General features: G+C 39.4%; 1 protein-coding gene across 1 annotated transcript; it reads left to right on the top strand.

The window, feature by feature from the left end:
- Positions 1 to 831: 831 nt before the first annotated feature.
- LOC110927068 (homeobox-leucine zipper protein REVOLUTA) lies at positions 832 to 9,193 on the top strand. Its single transcript, XM_022170660.2, has 18 exons — positions 832 to 1,792; positions 2,567 to 2,726; positions 3,047 to 3,129; positions 3,227 to 3,317; positions 3,643 to 3,738; positions 3,831 to 3,944; positions 4,045 to 4,128; positions 4,213 to 4,368; positions 5,010 to 5,084; positions 5,156 to 5,262; positions 5,376 to 5,559; positions 5,717 to 5,908; positions 6,022 to 6,102; positions 6,534 to 6,668; positions 6,751 to 7,088; positions 7,185 to 7,290; positions 8,034 to 8,183; positions 8,875 to 9,193. The coding sequence occupies exons 1-18, from the start codon at positions 1,548 to 1,550 to the stop codon at positions 9,022 to 9,024; spliced, it is 2,547 nt and encodes an 848-aa protein (XP_022026352.1). The 5' UTR covers positions 832 to 1,547; the 3' UTR covers positions 9,025 to 9,193.
- The last annotated feature ends 15,700 nt before the right edge of the window (positions 9,194 to 24,893 follow it).

Below are 24,893 nucleotides of genomic sequence, written 5' to 3'. Positions count from 1 at the left end.
GGTCGTAATCAAACCACACGAGGCACTGTTTCACGCCATCACTTGGCTTCATCGGTGTCTCGTTTCCACTTAGGCTGGTCGGTGTGGCAGCGTAGAGGTGGCGTGGCATCCTCCTCCATGCCTGGAACACCACCCCGTGTATGGCCTTAGAGTTGGCGTGAGTCGAGTGGCGTGGGTATCTTCACCTATCGTCGGGCAAATGGTAATAGTGACATAGCGCGAGTTGATTGGTTTTAGTGTGATCGGTGGGTTTTATTTTAATCACTTAATTAAAAAAAAAACAAACATCCCTCTTCCATGCCCACAACCATCCCCTAGCTTTTGAGACTCAAAGAACAAAACTCATTATGCTGATGTGACAACCATATATCACTCTACGTCCTTCTACTCTGAGTAGCCTTACAGACTATTTGAAGGATTCGTTAACCGTCTAAAAAAATTATAGCAACTTAGACTATGTGTAGTGGGGCGTTATGCACCCACATAAAGCCCCTATAAAGCCCCAAACACCATTACGAAGGGCTTTATGTGACAAAAAATTAGTGTGGCGTGATATATATAGCGCCAAGTATGGGGGAGCTTTCAAAGTTTGGACCAATAAAAAATTAGTTAGTGTTTTTATAATTAATTAATAAAAACGAAAATTAATAATTAGGTATTGATGGGTGGGGGCTTTATAACTACGGGCTCTAGTAATATAACGCCTCATAAAGCCCTTATGTGACGTGACACGACACGTGTCGCATAACGCCCCACAAAGGGCTTTATGACTACGGATGACCTTAAATAAAAAAAACAAATATATATATTGCACAAGCCAAAGGCTGGCTCGAGGCTGCGCGCACCAGCAGCATATAACACTGTCATTTTTGGATTTCCAAGACAACCCTCTCTCTCTCCTCTCTCCCTCCCTCTCTCTCTTCTTTTTAGCTCTCAGACAAACTCAGACCTGTGTGTATGTATATGTATCTCTAGTGTGTCATTTTTCTCTCTCTGCATTTGTTGTCTTGCTGTTTAATTTCCCCTGTCACCACACCATGTCTTCTAGGGTTTCAAACACCACCCTTCACTAATGCATCTTCTCCTTCTTCTACTCATCAAATTAACCCCCACCCACCTCTCAAAATCCAATCTTTTTACTGGGTTTGCAAAAATCACCCCTCAAATCCATACTTTCATCACAAGATTTTGTTGGGTTTCTCTCTGTTTCAAGATTCTTTAAAAAACCCAAAAAAAAGTTTTTTTTTTTAATTTTTTTTTATTTTTTTCTCTCATCAAAACTGTGTGAAACCAGTGAAAAAAGAAAGTTTTTGTGTACAAATAGTTTGATCAAACTGGTTAAAACCACCCTGAAAGAAAACAAAAACAGGCTTGTTTTGTGACTTTTGTCTGTTTATTAGTTGTAATTTAACAATTTTTATTAATTATTAATATTATTATTTTTATTAATATCTGTTTTGAAGTTTCTTGAAAACCCTTTATTTATCTTGGAATCTTGAGGCAAAAAGCTGCAATCTTTGAACAATCTTTGAACAATTTTGTTGAAAATGGCTATGGTGGTTCAACATCAGCAGCATAAAGAGATGAGTAGCAGCAACACAAGCATAACCAAACACCAGTTGGATAATGGGAAATATGTGAGGTATACTACTGAGCAAGTTGAAGCTTTAGAAAGGGTTTATGCAGAATGCCCAAAACCAAGTTCTTTGAGGAGACAACAGTTGATCCGAGAATGCCCTATTTTGTCCAACATTGAACCTAAACAAATCAAAGTTTGGTTTCAAAACCGCAGGTATGAATTAGGGGTTTGGGGGGGGGTATGCAATTAGGTTTTTTTTTTTTTTTTTTTTTTTTTTTTTTTTTTTTTTTAAGTTTTTTGTATGTTTATAAGTTTTTAGAATTTTGATTGTTTTGTTTATGATTTGTGTTGTAATTTATTTGGATCTTTGGATTTTGTTGTATTTGTGATAAGTCTAATTAGGGGAAATAGAATGTAGGTAAAATTGCTTTGATGATTTATTTATTTACACTTAAATTATGTTATTTTTTTGTGTTTATGGATGTGAATTTGATCTTTGTATTTCATTAGAGGAAATTTCACTACTTTTAGAATTTAGAATTATAATTTTTTATTTTTAATTTGTGTTGCAATATATTTGGATCTTTGAATTTATTGCATATGTGATTTTGCATTCATGAGTAGAGAAAAGAGGGAAAATAAAATGTAGGTAAAAATATAAAGTTTCTTTGATGATTTACACTAAGATTTTATTATTATTTTTGTGTTTATGGATGTTAATTTGATCTTTGAATTTCATTAGAGCATGTTATTTCACAAGTTTTAGAATTTTAATCTTAATTATTTTTCCAATTTGTGCTGCAATATATTTTGATCTAATAATCTATGAATTGAATTCACTACATATGTGATTTTACGATTCCGAGTTTAATTATTTACACTTCAATTATGTTATTTTTGTGTTTATTAATTATGGATGTTAATATTAATTTGATTTTTAAATTTCAATATTACATGTGATTTCTCATATTTTTATGCTGTGTTTAGATGTCGAGAGAAGCAACGAAAAGAGTCTTCAAGACTTCAAACAGTGAACAAGAAGCTATCTGCCATGAACAAGTTATTAATGGAGGAAAATGATCGGCTGCAAAAACAAGTGTCTCAGCTTGTATGCGAGAACGGTTATATGCGCCAACATATGCACACAGTACGTTTATATATACGTTTTAAACGCAATGTTTTCAGAACCGGACCGGACATCGAACTGGTCTCCTTAACGGTCCACTAGTTGGACCGAACAAAAATCCGGTTCAACGCCTAAAAAATCTGGTTCAATAGGCCATTTTTCCGGCCCAACCGACCGGTTCGACTAAAAACGGGTCTGATAGGATGAACTAGACCAACCGGCCGCCGGCCCGGTCAGGTTTTCGAAAGATACCGCCTAAGGTTCAATTAAAAAACAAAGCAAGATCGAATCTTTTTGTGTTTTTCTTTTTAAACGTTGATAAAAAATGATTTTTTTTGCAGGGTTCTGCAGCTACGGATGCGAGTTGCGACTCTGTGATTACCACTCCACAGCATTCTTTAAGAGATGCTAATAACCCAGCTGGGTAATTCCGTCTTTTCGAAAATTACGCTTATCTCCGAAAATAATGTTTTACATTGTATCGAAATTTTGATCGGATTATTACTTGTTTGACTTTGTAGACTCCTCTCGATTGCCGAAGAGACGTTGGCAGAGTTCCTTTCTAAGGCTACAGGAACTGCTGTTGATTGGGTCCAGATGCCTGGGATGAAGGTTATTATTATTATTATTATTATTATTATTATTATTTTTACAAATTTATATTTATGTTTGGATTAATGCATAATGATCTTAATTAAAAAAATAAAATGTCTAAATCGGTTTTCAAAATCTTATCCTTTTTGTCTAAATCATAACAACTTTGATTAAAGTGTATAATTGGTTGTCAAATCCTAGTCTTTTTCGATTAATTAATAACAATCTTGATTAATATTTAAAATGTCCAAATTGGTCGTCAAATTCGAATTTGTTTTGTCTAATTCATAATAAAATCTTGATCAAAACGTTATTCATATAAAAATCAAATATTTTATTTCAGCCTGGTCCGGATTCGGTTGGGATCTTTGCCATTTCACAGAGTTGCAGTGGAGTGGCAGCTAGAGCCTGCGGTCTCGTAAGTTTAGAGCCCACAAAGGTAACTAACTATATTATGCCTTATTTTCGAGATAATACGAACATTTATTTGAAGTTTAATTTTTATTTACAACCGTTTACGATATTTTATAGATTGTAGAGATCCTTAAAGATCGCCCTTCTTGGTTCCGTGATTGCCGAAGCCTCGAAGTTTTCACAATGTTTCCTGCCGGAAACGGGGGGACAATCGAACTTGTATATATGCAGGTGAATATAAAACTATAAATATAAAACTATAAATAATTAAATTAAATATATCGTAATAACGTTTTTTATACAAAATAATTAATGTACGGATCTGTTTTAGACCTTTGCTCCAACGACACTGGCTCCTGCGCGTGATTTCTGGACGTTAAGATACACTACAAGTTTAGATAACGGAAGTCTCGTTGTACGTTAATAATTACCATTCTACCCTTTTTATCGTTTTCTATATATTTTAAGTTGACACGTTTTTTTTTGCTATATATATAAGGTGTGTGAAAGATCCCTATCGGGTTCCGGCGCGGGCCCGAATCCCGCTGCCGCTGCTCAGTTTGTAAGAGGAGAAATGTTACCGAGTGGCTACCTTATTCGTCCTTGTGAAGGCGGTGGTTCCGTTATACACATCGTTGATCACCTGAATCTTGAGGTAAATTAATTATTTTTAATATAAATATTTAGTTTATAAGATAACTAAGAGGGATCATATACATGGCTGCAAACAAACTGAACGAGTTCGTGTTCGCTTGTTAAGGAAGTATATATTTTCACGAACTGTTCGCGAACACTTACCGAACAAGATTTTTTGTTGTGTTTGTTCGTTAAGGAAATGAACGTGTTCGTTTGTTAATTTTAGGTAACGGACAAACGAATACTAACTAATGTTCATGAACACAAATGAAAACAAACGAACACAAACAAGCGTTCATGAACATAATATATACTACACTGATAATTTGTTGGAATATTGAAGTATTTAACAAAAATATAATACGTAAAACGGTAGTGAACCATCGAACATAAATGAAAGAACGCAGCCTCTGTTAATGTTCGTTCATTAAAAAAACGAAATTTCTTGTTCGTGTTCACTCATTTATTAAACAAACGAACATAAATGAACTTCCCGCCGAACGGTTCACGAACTGTCTGTTGAACGACCGGTTTGTTTGCAGCCCTATATATATAATATTCATACTGTCCGAAAATTCGACTAATGTCATAGACTCGTAGTGACAAACCAATTGTTTGATTTGTATAAGGTTATGCATTTAATTGGTATTAATTGTTTAGGCGTGGAGTGTGCCCGAGGTTCTTCGTCCACTTTACGAATCTTCCAAAGTTGTAGCGCAAAAGATGACCATTGCGGTTAGTTAAATCTTATTTTCACGGTAACACATTCTTTTATACCTTTTTATTTATTCGCGTGTCGGATATAGGCGTTACGTTATATTCGGCAAATAGCTCAGGAGTCAAGTGGAGAGGTCGTTTACGGTTTGGGAAGACAACCGGCTGTTTTACGAACGTTAAGTCAAAGATTAAGCAGGTATGTTTATTACCAAATAGTTTTGTGATAGTTTGTTTATGTGTGCTAAAATATGTTTACTACTATTATTGTTATTATGTAATTAAAATTGTACATTTTGCTTTAAATTACAGAGGCTTCAACGATGCCATAAACGGATTTACCGACGACGGGTGGTCGTTAATGAACTGTGACGGTGCGGAAGACGTAATTATTGCGGTGAATTCAACCAAGAATCTTAACAATTCTATGAATCCGTCGAATTCTTTATCGTATCTTGGAGGGATTCTTTGTGCAAAGGCTTCCATGCTATTTCAAGTGAGTATCTCGAGTCTAGGGGTGCTAAACGGGCCGGGTTGGCGGGTTCAACCTGAAACTTACCCGAACCCGTTTAGACTAAACCCAAACCCGTAAAATTCGTGTCGCATTGTGTCAGAAATTCACACCCCTAATCTTGATTTTTTTTTATCGCAAGAACGTGCCACCTGCGGTGCTGGTTCGGTTTTTGAGGGAGCATAGGTCAGAGTGGGCTGACTTCAATGTAGATGCTTATTCCGCTGCATCGGTTAAAGCCAACTCGTATAATACGTACCCCGGAATGAGACCTACACGATTCACCGGCAGTCAAATTATTATGCCTCTTGGCCACACAATTGAACACGAAGAGGTTTTTTTATTTTTTATTTTTTATTTTACAAGTCTTTCGTGTGTTTATAAATTATATATTATAAATGTAAGTGTCAAAATCCGAGAGGCGTAATATTATGTTTATATATGTAGATGCTTGAAGTTGTAAGACTTGAAGGTCATGCACTTGGACAAGAGGATCCTTTTACGTCACGTGACATTCATCTCTTGCAGGTACTTTTTTTCGTACGTTTTTAGAGTTAACTGTCATTTTCGTCCCTGTGGTTTGTCCAATTATGTCAGTCGAGGCCAAATTTCAAATTTGTACCATTTTCGTCCCTGACATTCTTGAAACATTGTTCCGTCCAAAAAACTAACGTTTGTTGTTTAATGAAGGGTAAAAACGTCATTTTCTTTTTCTTAAAAGGGTGGGATTTTAAAAGGGTTTAGAAAAAGGGAAAATAAAAGAAAATTGGAAAATGACGTTTTTACCCTTCGTTAAACGACAGGTTTTAACATTTTAACATACGCTTGTTTTTTGGACGGAACTGGCATGTTTCAAGAATGTCAGGGACGATAATGGCCGTTAACTCTTTTTTTTTACATCAAAACGCCATTTTGCATAAATAATTTCTTAATTTTTTTTAATTCTCTTTTGGATTTAGTTATGCAACGGGATCGATGAAAACGCTGTCGGAGCTTGTTCGGAGCTCGTTTTTGCACCGATCGATGAAATGTTTCCAGACGATGCACCACTTGTACCCTCGGGATTTCGTATTATCCCCTTAGACCCCAAATCAGTTGAGTTCATACTTTCTCTCTCTCTATCTCTTACTCTCTCTCTCCTTTGACCCTTTCGACTAACCGGTCCATGTCAATCAGGGTGACGGAAAGAACGCACTGGCAACCACACACCGAACACTCGACTTAACCTCTAGTCTAGACGTGGCCCCCACAACTAACCATGGCTCAACCGATATGTCAACATGCCACACTTCAAGATCAGTTCTAACCATCGCCTTTCAGTTCCCTTTTGAGAACAATTTAGCCGACAGTGTGGCCACAATGGCTCGACAGTATGTTCGAAGTGTGATCAATTCAGTTCAGAGAGTCGCTATGGCTATATCACCTTCGGGTTTGAGCCCGTGCGTGGGCCCTAAACCGTCTCCTAGCTCACCCGAAGCACTCACTTTAGCTCAATGGATCTGCCAAAGCTACACGTAAATCTTTATTATTATTATTACTATTATTATTATTATTTTACGTATTCAACGATTTAAGATCGTTTGACACCGATTTTTGGTTATTTCTTTCAGGTACCATTTAGGAGCGGATTTGTTGAGCTCGGGTTCGGTTGTTGGGGAGTCGTTATTGAAAGATCTTTGGCAACATCAAGATGCTATTTTGTGTTGTTCTCTAAAGGTATAACCTGAATTGACCCGTTTTACAACCTATGCAGTTAATGCAGTAAAATATCGGATATTGGTCAAGGACCAATATTTGAGATATCGGTATTTTTAATAGGAAAAATTACAAGTTTTGTCCTTTATCTTTATACCACTTTTCAGGCGGAGTCCTTTTTAACGAATGTCGACAGACGGTGTCCTTTACTAGGTATTTTGTTGCAAGTTTAGTCCTTTACACCCAACCCAGTTAAAAAACCCTGTTAATTGTTGGGTGTAAAGGACTAAACTTGCAACAAAATACCTAGGTAAAGGACTAAACTTGCAACAAAATACCTAGTAAAGGACATCGCCTGTCAACAATTAACAGGGTTTTTTAACTGGGTTGGGTGTAAAGGACTAAACTTGCAACAAAATACCTAGTAAAGGACACCGCCTGTCGACATTCGTTAAAAAGGACACCGCCTGAAAAGTGGTATAAAGATAAAGGACAAAACTTGTAATTTTTCCTTTTTAATATCACGCAAAATTTATATATATAGCAATTTAACACTAACGATTCAGTGATACATTGGTATATCGGTCAATATCGCCGATATTATCGGTACCGATTTTCTGACAGATATTTGACACCGAGGCCAATAACCAATACATCACCTATATTAACTGCATAGTTTACACAACTAAATAAATTGAAACTGCCCTCTTTCTCTTTTTATGCTATATATAATTCAATATTGTATCATCATTTGCGGTTTTCAGTCTCTACCGGTTTTTATGTTTGCGAATCAAGCCGGACTTGATATGTTGGAGACAACTCTTGTTTCGCTACAAGACATCACTCTAGACAAAATGTTCGATGATTCTGGACGAAAGGCGTTGGTTCCAGAATTTGCCAAGATAATGCAACAGGTATAATATTCAACTTCCGTTGCGTATTTTCTTGTGTCTTCAATAAAAAAGATCATGACCCTCTATAATTGCTTATACGACTCATATAATAGCGTAACGAGCGTAGGATTGATTGAAACTTAGAAAAAAAACTGAAAGACTCGTATAATGCTTATATGACTCGTATCATTCTTGTTTTTTTTTAAATTGTATTTTCTTTTATATTCTGTATATGATCGTATAAACGTCTTTGTTAGTTTGAATGCCATATACGAGTCGTATAATGCTTATTGACTTGTTAGTTTATTTTAGAGTAAACTTCCGTTTTGCTCCCTGTGGTTTGGTCACTTTAACGGTTTTGCCCCAAACCTTTAAAAATAGCCATTTTACTCCCTGATGTTTTGGTTTTGTTGCCAGTTTGCTCCCTGCGGGGAGCAAAATGGAAAAACAAACAATTTGGATGGAGTTAAGAGGCGGGGAGCAAACTGGCAAAAAAACTGAAACGTCAGGGAGTAAAATGGCTATTTTTAAAGGTTTGGAGCAAAACCGTTAAAGTGACCAAACCACAGGGAGCAAAACGGAAGTTTACTCTTTATTTTAATACCGTATACGAGTCGTATGATGCTTATACAAGTCGTATTAAACGTTATTTGACTTGTCGTTAGTCCTTGTTTTTCTTTATAAAAGATCATAAATGCGCGTTTGTTTTCAGGGGTACACACATTTACCTGGCGGGATTTGTATGTCGACGATGGGGCGTCATATTACGTATGAACAAGCGGTAGCATGGAAGGTTCTAGCAGCAGATGAAAGTACGGTCCATTGTCTCGCTTTCTCTTTCGTCAACTGGTCATTTGTGTAGTTGTGCTATGGTTTTTTGCGCTCTTTGCCCATTGGTGAAGTTTAGTAACGAAAACGTGAAGATAAGAACTTGTTTTAGGATTCGGGCTATTCGCTTTTTGTATGAACTATGTAAGCATTGGCTATTTGTTTCCATTTTTTCTTTTATTAGAGCTTTTTTTCTTAATCTAGTGGGGTGTTTGGATATGAGGAAAATAGAACAGAAATGATAGAGGGTGTTCGGATTGCGAACTATGGTTGTGAAACCAACAAATCAAACTGGCCGTGTAGCGATTGTCTACCGTTTTGGTGGTTTAGGGTAGGGATGAACTCGGTACTGGTACTGAAAATCGCCAAAACTGGGTGTTGGTACCGAAAATGATTTTGATTTGTACGTTACCGGTATGGGAAGGTAAAAAATGGTAAAATACATGTAGCAAACCGAAAGTACCAATACCGAAAATGTCAAAAGGTGGGTGACGAAAATATTTTAGTATGGGAAATTCAGGACTGGTACGAGGTACCAAATGCTCATCCTTAGTTTAACGGTTTCATTTTGGTGGCTTGGATCGACTTGGTAACGCTTTGAACCAATTTTTTTTATATATATAGATCTTTAGTTTTGTATTAAAAATGTTGCGATAATAAACATGGTTCATAGTTACGATAGATACACACAATTGCATATCTTAAAAATAAATGTATATTGGACCATTTTGCCAGTTTAGTCCAAATGTTTCATTTTTCGCCTGTGGGTCCAAAAAGTTTTCATCGTTGCCATTTTAGCCCACTCTGTTAACTTCATCCATTATTTCTTTTAACGAGAAAGGCAGTTCGGTCAATTTTTTATGACCGAATTGCCCTTCTAGTTCATAGAATTACATATAAAATGACCGAATTGCCCTTCTCGTTAAAGTTAACCGAGTGGACTACAATGGCAACGGTGAAACCTTTTTGGACCCACAGACGAAAAATGAAACCTTTAGACTAAACTGGCAAAACGATCCAAACCACAAGGACTAAAATGGCATTTAACTCTAAAAAATAAAGGTTAAACAAAGGTTCAAGTTTACATGCTTGGTTTTAAGTTTCAAACCAAAGCGAATCGTCATAACATAAAAACAAAACCGATAACTGATCAAGCAAATCGTTTGCATCTTAAACTGGCCGACTTGCTTTGGTTTAGTCGGTTTAAACGGCTTTATAAAACCCAATGGCTAGTGATAGATTTTCTTGGGTGTTTTTATCTTTAAAGAGTGTTAAAAACCTTATGATTTGAATAACCTAGATGTTAATGGTCCCATTGTTAAGGTATATTTTTAGTGGGTTGTGTATGAGGGTGAGGGGCATGTGGTCCTGATTTGGGTTGACATGCTTTAACTTTTTTACTACTGTTGTTGCTGTCATTACATTCTTTATATGTCAATCAGATTAGTGCCTTAAAAAGACACTTTCCCACAAGCTCTTCAATCATGGATCATGAGTTGGTCAATTTGCAGTGCTTTAAGCCATAAATTTGGGGTTTTCATTGAGGGCCAACAACCATCAACACATGTACAACTTTATGCATTGGTCAATATGAATAATTTGCAATTTTTTTTTTATTAAAGTAGTTGCATGCTTTTCTAAGGAAAATATAAAAAATAAAATAATACACTCTTTAGTATTTACATGTGTTTTCTTTTTAATTGTTTTTGTTTTATGATATACAATGTTTTTAAGAGAATAAGTTAATCTTCTTGTTAGTTTTCTGAAAGTTATTAGTATACTAACAAATAATGTATGAATCAAAACTTAGTGAGAAACTAAGAATATGATCATAAAATAACATCATTCTCACTTTTTATTATGAGTTAGATTTTTCTTAATTTCAAAACTCTAAAGATTGCCATATTAGTGTATAAGTCTAGCCGTCTAGGGATTGTATTGAGCCGGTTTTGGTCATTTCAATCATATACTAGTTAATCATATCCCATGCCCGTTGGTAAACGAAAGACAGGGGGTACATGCATTAATCGGCTTTTGTCCCAATTGTTGAGTGTTATGTGCCTTATGTCAAAGGCTTGATGCAAAACTACTATCGAGTCAGGGGTCTTGCTGGAAGCAGCTTCTCTATTCATATGGGGTATAGGTAAGGGTGTCTACATCTTACCATCCTCAGGCCCTACCTTAACTTTGCTGTTGGTGAGATTTATTGAGTATGATGATGATGATCCCATGCTCGTTGGTACCTGTTACTGATTACCCTTAGAGTTCACAAGTTTCCGGGTGGGTATCTTTTGTACTTGGCTTATTATCTTACGTCCATAAAAGTTACATGACAGGATTAAACTTGTTCTTAAACTTACCTTGAAATATCAAATATCCGACCCACTTCTAACATTTCTATTTTTTTAACAATTTCATGTTTCTAATGACTCTAAAAAATATATTTATTATATTTTTATGATATATAACATATTAGCATATTGGGTTTCGATGCAGATAAACGAGTAAAAAAATGGTTTTGAGATTAGACAAGTATCACCTAATACAAACCTATGAAATATATTATAACCAATCTCATGTCCGGATATATTTTAGATTCTAGTATTTCTTGTGAGGTTTGAGTTTTCCAGGCATTCCTAAATCCTAACTATGCATGATATTTTTTTTACAAAATTAATGTTGAAATTAGTAATTATAATGAATGAATCTATTAAGGGCCAAAATTTTGTCTTGTAAGAACATCTATGTTATTAAAGAACCAATAACATTGTAACAACCAATGTGCCATTGTTCACAAGGAATTTTGGATTGTCTGTTTTACTATTTGAAGGCTTCATCATTCCTCAAGGATGACTCCAAGTATTTTTTATGGGCTCATTAAAAGTTAGTCATTAAGCAATTTTTTTAAGAGTAAATTTCAAAGTTCGTCCTTTATGTTTTATGTATGTCTAATATATCAAAGTATGTCCTTTATCTTTAATAACCTCAGAAAACATCCTTAATGTTTGAAAAACCAATCAGGTTATGTCCTTTACCCTAAACCTTGTTTGTTTTCCCAGTTAAATGAGGTCATGTGAGAAGCACATGAGGGTATATTAGTCTTTACATTAATAAAAACCCTAAACTCCACCATCATCTTCTCCATCTTTCAATCACCTACACATCAACATACCCCCTTCTTCTCTCTATCTAACAATCCTATTCATAAAAGCAAAGTCAAACAATCAAAGAAAATTAAATAAAACTTAACACTTTGGGTTTTTCCCTTTACTTTGTAGATGACGTCTCAAAGATTTAAACCAGCTTGTTTAATCAAGAAAAAAAAAAACCAAACTTGCACTTCCCTTCCTTTCTTGAATCTCGAGACAACCCAACTATTTGAGGCTTCAACTAGTGATTTTTTTCTTGAATTCCTTAGCGAATCAGCAGCAAAAAGAAATAAGAACCCAACTATTGGCACAGAAAAGCCCCCGATGGCTCTCTTGTTGCGAATTAGATCCGTTCATCTCTTGTTGCAGGTGGTTCAGAACCACGACCGCGACAGTTTAGATCCGTTCGTCTCTTGGTTGGGGCTCGATTTTAGATCCGTTCGTCGGGTGTTGCAGGTGGTTCAGAACCACGACCGCCACGGTTTAGATCCGTTTGTCTCTTGGTTGGGGCTCGATTTTAGATCCGTTCGTCGGATGTTGCAGGTGGTTCAGAACCACGACCGCGACGGCGGAGGTCGTGATGGTGTTGGTTTGATCAGAGGGAGAAAGTGTGTGTGAAGAGAGATAGAGAGAAGAAGGGGGTATGTTGATGTGCAGGTAATTGAAAGATGGAGAAGATGATGGTGGAGTTTAGGGTTTTTATTAAGGTCAGACCAATATACCCTCATGTGCTTCTCACATGACCTCATTTAACTGGGAAAACAAACAAGGTTTAGGGTAAAGGACATAACCTGATTGGTTTTTCAAACATTAAGGATGTTTTCTGAGGTTATTAAAGATAAAGGACATACTTTGATATATTAGACATACATAAAGGACGAACTTTGAAATTTACTCTTTTTTTAATAAAATTTACATGTAGCAATGTAGGTAATAATATTAAATTTATTTAGATATACATGGCTGAGGATCATTTCAAAACTCTAAATAATTACAGAACTTACAGAACTCCTAATAAATAATTATTTTATATATAAATTTCCGTATTTATGGTACTTTTATCATTTATCATATGTATTTTTATGATTACATACATGTTAAGAGTAGTTTACATATGTATAATAATCAAATTGTATATATGTGTAACAATTAATTACATATATGTAAAAAACCAATTTACATATGTGTAATCATAAAATTACATACCAAAAAATGATAAGCTACTTTTAACATGTATGTAATCATAAAAATATATGGAAAAAATGATAGAAGTGCTCTAAAAATTAAAAAAAAAAAACTAAATAAAAATGTTGTTTATTAAGAGTTCTGTATAAAAGTATCAAAACTGATTATTTCTCATTGATACAAGAATTACATTTATACAAAAGGAGAGCTAAAGACTAGGCACTAATCTAGCTACTGATGATAAATTACATAAATTACATAGTAAGTTACAATCAAGTAATTAATTTGGAGATTCAATTTTCTTTGGTGGTTACAATCAAGTAATTAATTTGGAGATTCAATTTTCTTTGGTGGGAAATTCGGTTTTGACCAAGGTGGTTCTAATATGCCCCCGCAAGATGGATGATCGTGAGAGGAGACCAATCTTGGTAGTGAGAAGCTGGAACCGTTGTCGTAGTAAGGGCTTAGTTAAAGCATCCGCAAGTTGATCATCTCCTGAGATATGAGTTACGCGGATGCTACCGTCTTGAACCTTTTCACGGACGAAGTGAAAGTCTAAGGCAAGGTGCTTCATACGCGAGTGAAAAAACGGATTTGCTGAATAGTGAGTTGCACTTAGATTGTCACAGTAAATTGTAGGGGTGACCGTTGATTTGTATCCAAGTTCAACCAGTAAGGATATTAGCCATTGTACTTCGGTTGTCGTGGAAGCTACAGCCCGAAACTCAGCTTCGGTGGATGATCGAGCCAGTGTCGGTTGTCGTTTAGAGCTCCATGAGATCGGATTTTGACCGAGGTAAACAATGTAGCCTGTCGTGCTTCGATAAGACGGGCGATCACCGGCCCAATCCGCATCAGTAAAAGCATGAAGCTGTAGAGGTGATTTGCGCCTAAAAAGAATCCTATGATGTAGAGTGCCATGCAAGTATCGGAACAATCTCTTTAAGGCTTCCCAGTGTGTAGTAGTTAGTTTATGCATAAACTGTGAAAGTTTGTTGACAGTGAATGCAATGTCTGGACGTGTTAGTGATGAATATTGTAAAGATCCTACAAATGCACGGTATTCGGTTGGTGAGGGTAAAGGGTCACCATCCAATATGGTGATGCAAGAGGAACTCGACATCGGTGTGGGTGACGGTTTGCAATTACTCATGTTGGCATTTGTGAGAATGTCAAGAATATATATAGATTGGGATAAGAATAGTCCATGGTTATGAGGAACAACCTCAATACCAAGAAAGTAGGAGAGATCACCAAGATCTTTTAGTGAGAATCTAGTGGCAAGAGATTGGATGAATGAGTTTATAAGAGATGAATTGGCACCTGTGATGATGATATCATCAACGTAGACTAAGATGAAGATAGGGGAAGAGGTGATTTTGTTAATGAATAGAGAAGGATCCGATATGGAGGGTTTAAAATGAACCGATAGTAGATAGTGTTTGAGTTCATCGTACCAAGCACGAGAGGCTTGACGAAGACCATAGATGGCCTTGTTGAGCTTGCAAACATGGGTAGGATAGGAAGGGTCCACAAACCCGGGTGGTTGAGACATGTAAACCGATTCGGTTAAAGTGCCTTGTAGGAAGGCATTGTTGATGTCGAGTTAGCGTAGAGGCCAATTGAGGGAAGTGGCAATGACAAGAATGAGGTGTAATGTAGCAGGTTTAATTACGGGACTAAAGGTTTCAACATAGTCTAAGCCGGGATGTTGGTGAAAACCTTTAGCGACAAGTCTCGCTTTAAGGCGGTCAACCGAGCCATCGGGTTTGAATTTAGTTCGGTAGACTCCTTTGCAGCCAACAAGGTTAGGAGCGGTATCCGGAGGAACAAATGTCCAAGTTTGGTTTCGTTTGAGAGCGTCAAACTCGGATTGCATGGCCTCTCGCCATAACGATTGTTTGAGGGCTTGAGTAATACTATTGGGCTCGGGGAGAGAGTGAGTTGTAGAGTGATATAAGACGTAGTCGGAGTTGTGATATTTTGGGTTTGGTTTGCGAGAAGGTCGAGTTTGATAGGAGGCAGTGGTAGTGGGTTCGGGTTGTTGGGGAGGAGAAGAGATATCAAATAAGATATTTGTGGGGGAGGGCAATGAAGGTGTAGGGTTAGCAGTATTGGAGGATGGAGGTGGTGGGTCGTTGGTAGGTGTTTGTATAGGTGGTGGACTTCGTTGGTAGGTAATAATAGGTGGGTTGGAAGTGGATGGTGTAGTGGTGTCGCTAGTTGGGGAAACGATACTATTTGGGTGATAGTGGATCGATTGACAAAGTCTGCACACTTTCTGGCTATCAAGGAAACGGATAAGTTTTCTACTTTAGCAGACGTTTACCTGAAGGAAGTAGTTTCAAGGCACGGGGTGCCAACCTCTATCATATCTGATCGTGACGCGTGTTTTACCTCTGAGTTGTGGCAAGCGATGCACAGATCCTTTCGCTCTCGATTAGACATGAGTACAACATATCATCCGCAGACGGATGGGCAGTCTGAGCGCACCATCCAAACCCTTGAAGACATGCTTCGAGCATGTGTAATCGACTTTGGTAACGGCTGGGAAAGACACCTACCCTTGGTAGAATTTTCGTATAACAACAGTTACCACACCAACATCCAGGCTGCTCCGTTTGAGGCATTGTATGGACGAAAATGGCAATCACCTTTGTGCTGGGCGGATGTTGGTGACAGCCAAATCACTGGCCTAGAACTCGTCATAGACACAACAGAAAAGATTGCCCAAATACGACAACGAATGGCGGCAGCTTGTGACCGTCAGAAGAGCTACGCTGATAAGCACAGGAAACCACTCGAGTTCCAGGTTGGGGATCAAGTGCTACTTAAAGTCTCACCTTGGAAAGGTGTGGTTCGTTTTGGTAAACGAGGCAAACTCAACCCGCGATACGTTGGACCTTTCGAAATCATTGAGAAAATCGGCAAGGTGGCCTATAAACTGAATCTACCTGAAGAACTCAGTGGAGTTCACAACGTATTCCATGTGTCAAATCTGAAGAAGTGTCTATCAGATGAGACCCTCATAGTTCCTCTTAAGGAACTCACCATCGACGATCAGCTGAGATTCGTCGAAGAACCTGTAGAGATTACAAACCGAGACGTTAAGGTTCTCAAGCGTACCAGAATTCCTCTTGTTCGAGTTCGGTGGAACTCCCATCGTGGCCCAGAGTTTACCTGGGAACGAGAAGACCAAATGAAACACAAGTATCCCCAATTGTTCGAGAAAAGTGAAACCACTACTGAGGCTGAAGCTACTGCGGAATTTTGGGACGAAATTCCAAACCAACGGGGGAAGGATGTGACACCCCAGGAAAACCAGGAAACCATGCAACCTAACTAGCTTCCTCAGTGACTACGTGATAAATTTCGGGATGAAATTTCTTTCAACTTGGGGATGATGTGACAACTCGTATTTCAAACCTTTCGTTGTGCATTGATGTAACTTGTTTGAACAATATGTGATTACGTGATATGTGATTTTAATGGAATGTTTGTTATATGATTATGTGTGTAATGTAATGCATGTATATGATGTAGTCGCACAACACGAATCCGATCGCACAAGCCTTTGGGCTTTTGCTTCACACCCTTCTCGGCCTACACTTCTTGTACTCGAAACCAAAAGGGCAGCCCATGATGGGTTCGGCCCACTCCCTTTTACACGCATAACCCATGAGGAGGGTGTATACACCTCATTATTTGCAAATCACACAACACACACAAACCCTACTCTCTCTTTCTCTCCTCTCGAAGCCGACGACCACAATCCCACTTCTCGAAGCTTTCTTGATTCGGATCACCCTTGTTCTACCTTCTAACCGGTTAGTGATTCATGATTATTGTTTTGTTAGAGTATATTGTGATTTATATGTTTCTACATAATGAATTAAGAATGATTGATCATGATATAAATTGTTGAGGCTTGTGTTCATGTAAATCGGCTCACATGTGTAATATGTTAGTTCCACATAGGGTTTGATAATCGTGTGATGATAATAATGACCTAGAACCGAATGAATGTAATCAGCCATATGTATTTGGATTCAGATAGAATATAAGATTTGGCTTGAGTTATTGGACGATGAATTAAGGATCTTGATGTTAATCATGCTATTTGATTCGACGTGATGATGATGATTTGTTGTTTATGTTTTGAATATGATTAGGGTTCATAGGAATTTGATGTTAAAACCCTTGTTTGATCGATTATCGCATGTTTGGAAACTGTTAGTGTTGATTTGATCGAATGGATAAGAAATAGGAAACTGTTAGAAAAGATTTGCATGATTTTAGGAAACATAAAACTGATCGCACAAGTTCCCCTAATCGCACAAGGGCAATCGCACAAGCCGTGGTTGCACAAGACAGTCGCACAAGATTTATGCAACTATTTGAGCACGTTGTACAAACTAGAACTGCGTGATCGCACAAGACAAGCGAATCGCACAAGGTGGTGCCGATCGCACAAGTCTTGGGCCACACACATCTACTGAACGTTATTATGTCGTTGGGCCTTAAAGCCCAAACCCAGTCGCACAAGATGTCCCGGGTCGCACAAGGCCAAATGGACCGCACAAGTTGAATCATGTTTATTCTGTTTGGGCCGTATGCATGTGGATTGCTTATGTTATTTGGGCCGGGCATGTTTGAATCGCACAACCTATTGTGAGTCACGCAAGTTGTGCTGGACGCACAACAGGTCGGGCCGGAAACTATTGGGCTTCAATTAGTGAATCGCACAAGGCTGTTGGGCCATAGACTTGTGCGAGCCCAATCATTTGAGTCGCACAGGTTCGGATATGTTATGTACTTGACTGTTAACGTGTTGAATATGTTTGCCATGAACATTACGTGTTATAGCCTGCTAGTTTATGTGTAAAACTTATGTGCACTACTTGAACCTAGACCTGACTTGTATGGTAACCATGTTAGGACGTGGTTGACCACATATAGCTCAAGTGACCCTTTTCGTGTATCTGCCGAGCTAACCTAAGGTGAGTTCACACTTTCTATAAGGCATGGGATTCCCGGTGGTTTGGGAATGGGTTAAGAAACTAAAACGAAACCTACATATTCACCTTTAACAGAATATGTACCTCCATCCTCGTTGGGAAGGATGACAACATTTAATCTACGTATTCTCCTTGGGTAGTTTACGTACCTCCGTCCTCAGTTGGGAAGGACGACAACATATAACTTACTAGACAAAACTCTATCATTAAGTCCCTCATTTTTATGTCGACTTAATCGCCGGGCCAATGGTGAGCGGGTCATTAGTTAATAGCGCTGTTAGGGTTGACAAGCCTCACACCATGCCGGGAGGAGGGGCGTGTACTAATGGATCTGGGCATTAGTCAATGATGATAGACATTGACGTATGGCACAACTTACTTCAGTCAATTGTCGATATGGTAACGGTCTAGTGGTTAACTTGGGGTAGCCCCCACTGGTTATGGTTTGGGAAACAAGGAAATGGTTAAATTATGGTTTTTAGAACAACTTTAAAATGGATAACCAGCTGTGAACTCGCTTAACTTTGTTGTTGACTCGTTGCTACATGCCTTACAGGTCGTTAGATGTTTAGCTGGAGCTTGCAGGAAGCAGGAGTCGTTGTGGGACATGGACTGTTGAGTTCCATGTTAACATTTGAACCTTCAAACTCATGCTTTGGTTTTTGGTTTTAAACTTTATGCTTCCGCTGATAACTTGAACTTGGTTAAATTGTTTTGGACACCAATTATATTGTGGTTGGTTTTATCTTTATTATTATACACTGTTCAATATGATTGGTGGCTTGATCCTGGTCATGTCACGCCTCCTGCGGTGATACTCCGCTTGTGGAATTTGGGGGTGTGACAGATTGGTATCAGAGCCATTGGTTATAGTGAACTTGGTTTTAAAAAGGGGAAAGCTTTTTGACAAAACCAGACTATAACCTGTACAGTGCTCAACGATCCACAACGACACTTCGCTCCACGTGCAAGACTCAACACTATAGGTAGTATGGTTCATGTGTGTATTGCCTACCTGTTAGTTTAAGTAGTGCATTTGATCATGGTATGTTTAGTTAGCGTAACAACTATTATTTGAAACCCGGTGTGCTTGCTCTCTTCTGTCATACCACACTTATGCACTCTCGCGACACCTTATTTACTTGTGTTTCCTTCGATATGAAGATCATGAGTGGACGCCTGAACTTGACTCAAGCCTAACTAACGACTTTAATCAACGAACGAGTTGCTGAGGCACTTGCAGCGGTTCCAGCAGGAGGTATAACCTGCCATTTCGATCTATCCTAGGATGTTTAGATCCTACTCTCGCGAACCAACTCTCGTGCTTAACCTTGTCTTTCTTTCTCACGCGACAGGTCAACATGCTCAGCCTCCCGTGTGTACGTTCAAGACCTTCATGGACTGTCGACCTAGTACCTTTAGTGGTACAGAAGGAGCTGTAGGTCTTCTCCACTGGTTTGAGAAGATCGAGTCTGTCTTTGAGATGTGTGATTGCCCTGAGGCTCGTAGGGTAAAATTTGCTACTGGAACACTCGAAGGTGCTGCGTTAACTTGGTGGAACACACAGGTTCAAATGCTAGGGTTGGCAGCTGCTAATGCCACCCCATGGAACGACTTCAAGGATCTGATCAAGGAGGAGTACTGTCATCGCGACGACATTCCCAAGCTAGAGATGGAGTTTTACAATTTGAAGATGACGGGGTCTGAAATCGAAGCATATACGAAGAGATCGAACGAATTGGCTGTATTGTGTCCTACTATGGTGGATCCTCCTATCAAACGTATCGAGCTGCACCTCAAGGGTTTAGTGCTAGAGATTCAGAGCCATGTGACTGCAGCTAACCTTGGTACCATCCAGCAAGTCATTCGACTATCCCATCGCCTCACTGATCAGGCAGTTGAGCAGAACAAGCTGCCTAAGCGTATTGGTGCTGCTACCACTTCAGATGCACCTAGCGACAACAAGCGCAAATGGGATGGAAATTCGAGCAAAGGTTCTACTTCTGTTCAGTGTCAGTCTCAGCAGCGAAGGACTGACGACTACAAGAGCCCCGGTCAGCAGTCTGCAGGGAATCAGGGACAGGGTGGATACAAGGGGAACCACCCTAAGTGCAATCGATGTAACATGCACCACAGTGGGCCGTGCAACAAAGGTCGTTGCCAACGATGTAACAAACTTGGTCATGCAGCAAAGGAATGCAGGAGCCCATATCCTGCAAATCAGAATCGTCAGCAACGCAACAAGCTCCACATAACCAGCAGCAGCAACAGCAACAGCAAGGTAATAAAGGATGTTTTCAGTGTGGTGTTGAAGGCCACTTCAAGAGTCACTGTCCACAACTGAATCAGAATCAGAACAACTACAACAACCAGGGGAATGGGAACAACAATGGGGGTATCAATGAAGGCAATGGTGCCAGGGGACGTGTTTTCGTGATTGGCCAGGGTGAAGCGAGGAACGATCCCAACGTTGTAACGGGTAAGTTCCTATTGGATGATTTCTTTGTTTCTGTTTTATTCGATTTGGGTGCCGATACTAGTTATGTGTCCATAAAAGTTAGTCATATACTTAAGTGTACCCCAATTCCCTTAAACACCAAGCATGTTGTAGAGCTAGCAAATGGTAAAAATCTTGAGGCCACACACATAGTTAAGGGTTGTAATCTTGTTCTTGCTAATCAGACCTTCTCTATCGACCCATTCCTATCGTTCTGGGTAGCTTCGACGTTGTCATTTGGATGGATTGGTTATCCCAACGTCAAGCAGATATTCTTTGCAAGGAGAAAATCATCCGCATTCCTCGTTCTGGTAAAGAACCTCTCGTTATTCGTGGCGACAATAGTGGTGCTGTTGTGAGCATCATCTCCTTCCTTAAGGCCCAGAAGTGTTTGCGAAAGGGCCACACTGCTATCCTAGCTCTCGTTACTGACACTTCAACGAAAGAGAAGAAGATAAAAGATATTCCGATCGTGCGTGACTTTCCAGAGGTATTCCCTGAGGAATTACCTGGCCTTCCGCCTCATCGTCAGGTCGAGTTTTAAATAGAGCTAGCTCCTGGAGCAGCACCTATAGCTCGTGCACCTTATCGTTTAGCCCCATCAGAACTAGAGGAACTATCTACGCAACTACAAGAGCTCTTGGACAAGGGTTTCATTCGTCCTAGCTCTTCGCCCTGGGAAGCTCCAGTCTTGTTTGTGAAGAAGAAAGACGGTACCTTTCGAATGTGTATAGACTATCATGAACTCAACAAGGTGACCGTGAAGAATCGTTATCCTCTTCCTCGTATTGATGACCTATTCGACCAGCTGCAAGGGTCGAGCTTCTACTCAAAGATTGATCTGAGATCGGGCTATCACCAACTGAGAGTCAGAGACGAGGACATCTCCAAGACAGCATTCAGAACTCGTTACGGGCATTGCGAGTTCCTGGTCATGCCTTTTGGGTTGACCAACGCACCTGCGGTCTTCATGGACCTCATGAACCAAGTGTGCAAACCTTACCTGGATAAGTTTGTTATTGTTTTCATCGACGACATCCTGATCTATTCTAAGAGTCGGGAGGAACACGAGCATCATCTGCGACTTATTTTGGAACTTCTTCGAGCAGAGCAGCTTTTTGCTAAGTTTTCGGAATGCGACTTTTGGCTTCGTGAATTCCATTTCCTAGGCCACGTGGTAAATGAGGATGGGATTCATGTGGATTCATCCAAGGTTGATTCGAGCAGAAGCTGGCCTGCATCCCGTACACCAACCGAAATCTGTCAATTCTTGGGTTTGGCAGGTTACTACAGAAGGTTTATCAAGGATTTCTCAAAGATTGCGCAACCTCTCACTTCACTAACACAGAAGGGTGTCACCTATCGTTGGGGTGATGCACAGGAATCTGCGTTTCATCACTTAAAGGAGAAACTTTGTAGCGCACCTATTCTCTCGTTACCTGAGGGCACAGATGATTTTGTGGTCTATTGGGACGCGTCAATCCAAGGACTTGGTTGTGTGTTGATGCAACGTGAGAAAGTCATTGCTTATGCGTCACGCCAACTTAAGGTTCACGAAAGGAACTACACTACCCACGACCTGGAGCTGGGAGCTGTTGTTTTCGCACTCAAGATATGGAGGCATTACCTGTACGGTACCAAGTGCACCATCTGCACCGATCACAGGAGTCTTCAGCATATCTTCGGGCAGAAGGAGTTGAACATGCGACAGCGTCGATGGGTCGAACTTCTGAATGATTACGAATGCGCGATCAAGTACCATCCAGGCAAAGCCAATGTTGTGGCCGACGCCCTCAGTCGAAAGGAGACTAAACCTAAGCGTGTGCGTGCGTTACAGCTTACCATCCACTCTAGTCTTCCCGCTCAAATTCGTGATGCTCAGGTCGAAGAATTGAAAGCAAAGAACGTCAGGGCTGAGTCCATACGAGGATCGAAGAAACAGTTAGAACAAAGGGAAGACGACGCTTACTACGTAACATGGCACATTTGGATTCCATTTTATGGTAATCTACGTGAGCTTGTGATGGATGAAGTTCACAAATCTTGTTACTCAGTACATCCTGGTTCAGATAAGATGTACCACGATCTCAAGACTACGTACTGGTGGCCCCACATGAAAGCTAACATAGCGACCTATGTTAGTAAATGTTTGACTTGTGCTAGAGTCAAGGTTGAATACCAGAAGCCATCAGGCCTACTTCAACAACCAGAGATCCCGACATGGAAATGGGAGCAAATTTCCATGGACTTTGTTATTGGTTTACCTAGATCTCAACGGGGAAACGATATTATTTGGGTGATAGTGGATCGATTGATAAAGTCTGCACATTTTCTGGCTATCAAGGAAATGGATAAGTTTTCTACTTTAGCAGACGTTTACCTGAAGGAAGTAGTTTCAAGGCACGGGGTGCCAACCTCCATCATATCTGATACTCTGAGTTGTGGCACGCGATGCATAGATTCGTTGGCTCTCGATTAGACATGAGTACAACATATCATCCGCAGACGGATGGGCAGTCTGAGCGCACCATCCAAACCCTTGAAGACATGCTTCGAGCATGTGTAATCGACTTTGGTAACGGATGGGAAAGGCACCTACCCTTGGTAGAATTTTCGTATAACAACAGTTAGCACACCAGCATCCAGGCTGCTCCGTTTGAGGCATTGTATGGATGAAAATGCCAATCACCTTTGTGCTGGGCGGAAGTTGGTGACAGCCAAATCACTGGCCCAGAACTCGTCGTAGACACAACAGAAAAGATTGCCCAAGTACGACAATGAATGGCGGCAGCTCGTGACCGTCAGAAGAGCTACGCTGATAAGCGCAGGAAACCACTCGAGTTCCAGGTTGGGGATCGAGTGCTACTTAAAGTCTCACATTGGAAAGGTTGGGGATTCATGTGGAATTTGGGGGTGTGACAGTAGGTAGTCTATTTATTAGATAAGTAGCGGTAGTGAAGGCAAATGGCCAAAATTTTAGGGGCATCTTGGCATGATAAATAAGGGATAAACCGGTTTTGACAATGTGGCGATGGCGCCGTTCAGCGTAGCCATTATGTTCGGGTGTGTGAGGAGGAGAAGTGAGATGAGAAATGCCACAAGAAAGTAGGTGAAAGGATAGTTTGAGATATTCTCCACCATTGTCCGAAAATAATTGCTTAATTTTTGTTTTGAGAAAATTCTCAACAAGGTTTTGAAATCGAATGAATGTATTAAGAGAGTCTGATTTACGTTTTTAATGGGTATATCCAAATGTATTTTGTGAAATGATCTACAAAAATTATGTAATATTTGTAACCATCAAAGGATGTGATTGGTGATGACCAAACATCGGAAAATAGTAATTCTAGAGGTGTGTTAGAATGCATGGAGGGTGAATGAAAAGGAAGTTTATGACTTTTATTAATGCAACAAGAATTACAGGATTCATGCTTGCTAGAAATAAATGGAACAAAAGAAGCTAGATGTTGTAAAACTCGCAAATGTGGATGTCCTAGGCGGTGATGCCACGAAGACGCTTTGTTTGTTTGCAAGTGGAACGCTTGTGGGGACTTGGTTGAGGATAGCTCATAAAGACCATGACTAGTGATTCCCCGAAGAATGGTTCGACGAGTGTGAAAGTCCTTAATGACAAAATAAGAAGAGACAAATAAGATTAGTATGTTGTTATCAAGACATAAATGAGAGATAGATATAATGTTTCGAGAGATAGAAGGGACGCAAAGAACATTTTTTAGAATGATAGGAACATTAGAAAAATAAAGAGTTATAGTGCCAACGTGAGTAATTTTATGAGACGAACCATCACCGATGATAAGATCCTTGGTACCATCATATGGGCTATGCATAGAGAGTGCATTAAGATCATTTGTAATGTGATGAGAAGCACCACTATCCTTAAGCCATGATAGATCGGAGTCCATAGTAGGGTGTGTTGCCATCATGTGTGCTTGCGGTTTTGGTTGGGGATTGGTTTGGTTGTAGGTAGGAGGTGTGATTGAGGGGTGGGTTTTCTTAAAAAGTAGGCAGGAGGTTAAGGAGTGGCCTTTGGTAA

This window comes from Helianthus annuus, chromosome 2 (assembly GCF_002127325.2).
Source record: "Helianthus annuus cultivar XRQ/B chromosome 2, HanXRQr2.0-SUNRISE, whole genome shotgun sequence".
Lineage (NCBI taxonomy): Eukaryota > Viridiplantae > Streptophyta > Magnoliopsida > Asterales > Asteraceae > Helianthus > Helianthus annuus.
The sequence above is the reverse complement of the archived record's forward strand: the minus strand, read 5'-3'. Positions and strand labels throughout refer to the sequence as shown.